Raw genomic sequence first — 2,533 nt, forward strand, 5'->3', positions numbered from 1 at the left:
GGTGGCTTTTTAAGTCCGCCGTCAAATCCGAGGGCTCAATCCTGGATAGGCGATGGAAACTACCAAGCTGGAGTACGGTAGGGGCAGAGGGAATTTCCGATGGAGCGATGAAATGCGTAGAGATCGGAAAGAACACCAACGACGAAAGCACTCTGCTGGGCCAACACTGACGTTGAGAGATGAAAGCTAGGGGAGCGAATGGGATTAGATACCCCAGTAATCCTAGCCGTAAACGATGGATACTAGGCGCTGTGCGTATTGACCCGTGCAGTGCTGTAGCTAACGCGTTAAGTATCTCGCCTGGGGAGTGCATTCGCAAGAATGAAACTCAAAGGAATTGATGGGGCCCGCACAAGCGGTGGAGCATGTGGTTTAATTCGATGCAAAGCGAAGAACCTTAAGGGACAACTAAGAGATCCATTCGAGGAACATGGAGACTATCGGGAGGCTCAGTACTTCAACTGAGATAATAAAAAAATATTTCACCTTTTTAGTTCTTTTTAGTTGGAACATTAGGCAGTTCTCGAAAAAAGATAGCGAAAAAAATTATCCCTAGAGACTAAGAGGAATGTATAAACCAATGCTTTCACACAGTAGTGATATTTTTTGTTTCTCTCTTCATCTTTGGATTCCTATCTAATGATCCCGGACGTAATCCTGGACGTGAAGAATAAAATAAAAAGGTTTTTCCTTGCTTGATTTTAAAATTTTCTTAGGATTTGGTTTATTCCACACATTTAACTAAGAATAAGAACAAAGGATTTCGAAATTTGAAAAAAAAATCAAGTCATCCACGGAAAGAAAGGGATTCGAACCCTCGGTACAATTAACTCGTACAACGAATTAGCAATCCGCCGCTTTATAATAATGGGGTAGATTTCCTCTAGTTCAGAAATGTGATTTATTATGTTTGGAATTGGAATCTACTTGTTTGATTCTTGTTTCTGATGGTGGCCTTTCAACAACTTCTTTAGCCAATTACTTTCACAATTGATCAATCGTTATCTCCATCATTACTAACAATTACTACAACAACAACATAGCCAGTACGATTTCAAAAGTGGGATTTCTGAAGGATAGTGTGTACGCAAATCTTATCCTACCAGATAGAGAGGATATTCCCGATAGACCCCGGGAATTCACTATTTTGAGGGAGTATAAAAATCTGGGAGTACAATGACTTCTTATATATGTCATAATTGTTACTTCTATGGCTTTTCTCATATTAAATTTAATAATCTCAAGGGACCATTTTGAACCTACGAATAGGTTAGTAAAATAATATTGGCAGAGTAGGTTAGTAAAATAATAGTAATAGATTATTGGCATTTTAGACTACCAATAATCTGCACATGTGATCACATATTCCAATAACAAGCAGCAGAATTAACAATTGTTTAATGATGTTGAGTATTAAAATAATTCAAAGGAACGTTATTGAGTCGGTATTTTAATAATCTTGGAGATGTAAATCTAGATCTAGCTACACTTGAATTAGCAAACTAGTTCAACAACTCTGACAAACTCTTTGCAATAGTTCAACATTCTTTCTCAAACAGGTGCTTGAACTTCTCTTCAAATGATGAAAAGGTAAGATCACGTTCAAAGTCTCTTGTTTTTTAATTCTTGATGTTCTTCTTGCATAGCATTAACCAAATTAGAGTCCTTGATGTTGCTAGGTTCAATTTGAGATAAAAGATAAATATATTCTTGGACTTGGATCTAGTGTTCTTACTAGGATTTCTAGTTTTCTCTATCTTCTACCAGGGATTTCTATTGCTATGTAATTTTATTCTTTTTATATATCAGACCCTCAGAATTTGAAAAGAAAGAGAACTTGAAAGATGCCTACAGTCATCATGGAAAATGAAGGAGAAAGAAAAAACAACTTTGTGGTAAGTCATACTCGCTCCGTTCCTAAATAATTGTTGTTTCATTTTGGGTACACTGTTAAGAAACTATTCATTTCTAGAAAACAAACGTGTTTTTATTAACTTTGAGAATCTCAATTTTTTGCAGTTGTATGAAGTGACTCTTGCTAAGTGGGAGGTTCGAGAGGAATCCTTTCCCGTGCTTGAGAAATTAGTACTGTGGAAATGTCATATGCTTGAGGAGATTCAGTCTAGTTTTGGTGATATTTGTTCGTTGAAAATCATCAAACTTGTAAAGAGCCCTCAACTTGAAGATTCAGCTCTGGAGATTAAACAATATGTTGATGATATCACAGGAGAAGATAGTCTTCAGATCTTTGGCTGGAATAATATCCTGTTATCTAAGACAGGTTCTTCTCTATTATTTGCTGCTTAGAAACCAAATTTACGCGTGTTGCTTACAATGTGTTTGATGAATTCTCTATTGAACTTTTTGTGAACTTCAAGTAGAAATGTGTCGATGTTTTTGATCTCGTTTCATCACAATAAGCTTTCAGTAATATGGAAAAAATAAATTAGAATGGCAAGCATTTGTTGTGATGTATGCTCAAGTGAGCAGATAATTTTCACAATTTTCAGAAGACTTATGACTCTCCATACAT

General features: G+C 36.2%; 1 protein-coding gene across 1 annotated transcript; it reads left to right on the forward strand.

Annotated features, from left to right (window-relative positions):
* Nucleotides 1-1,345: 1,345 nt before the first annotated feature.
* Nucleotides 1,346-2,520, forward strand: LOC124892555 (putative late blight resistance protein homolog R1B-13). The gene is made up of 3 exons (XM_047403820.1): nucleotides 1,346-1,590; nucleotides 1,810-1,895; nucleotides 2,020-2,520. The coding sequence occupies exons 2-3, from the start codon at nucleotides 1,845-1,847 to the stop codon at nucleotides 2,305-2,307; spliced, it is 339 nt and encodes a 112-aa protein (XP_047259776.1). The 5' UTR covers nucleotides 1,346-1,590; nucleotides 1,810-1,844; the 3' UTR covers nucleotides 2,308-2,520.
* The last annotated feature ends 13 nt before the right edge of the window (nucleotides 2,521-2,533 follow it).

Source organism: Capsicum annuum, unplaced genomic scaffold (genome assembly GCF_002878395.1).
Source record: "Capsicum annuum cultivar UCD-10X-F1 unplaced genomic scaffold, UCD10Xv1.1 ctg48514, whole genome shotgun sequence".
NCBI lineage: Eukaryota > Viridiplantae > Streptophyta > Magnoliopsida > Solanales > Solanaceae > Capsicum > Capsicum annuum.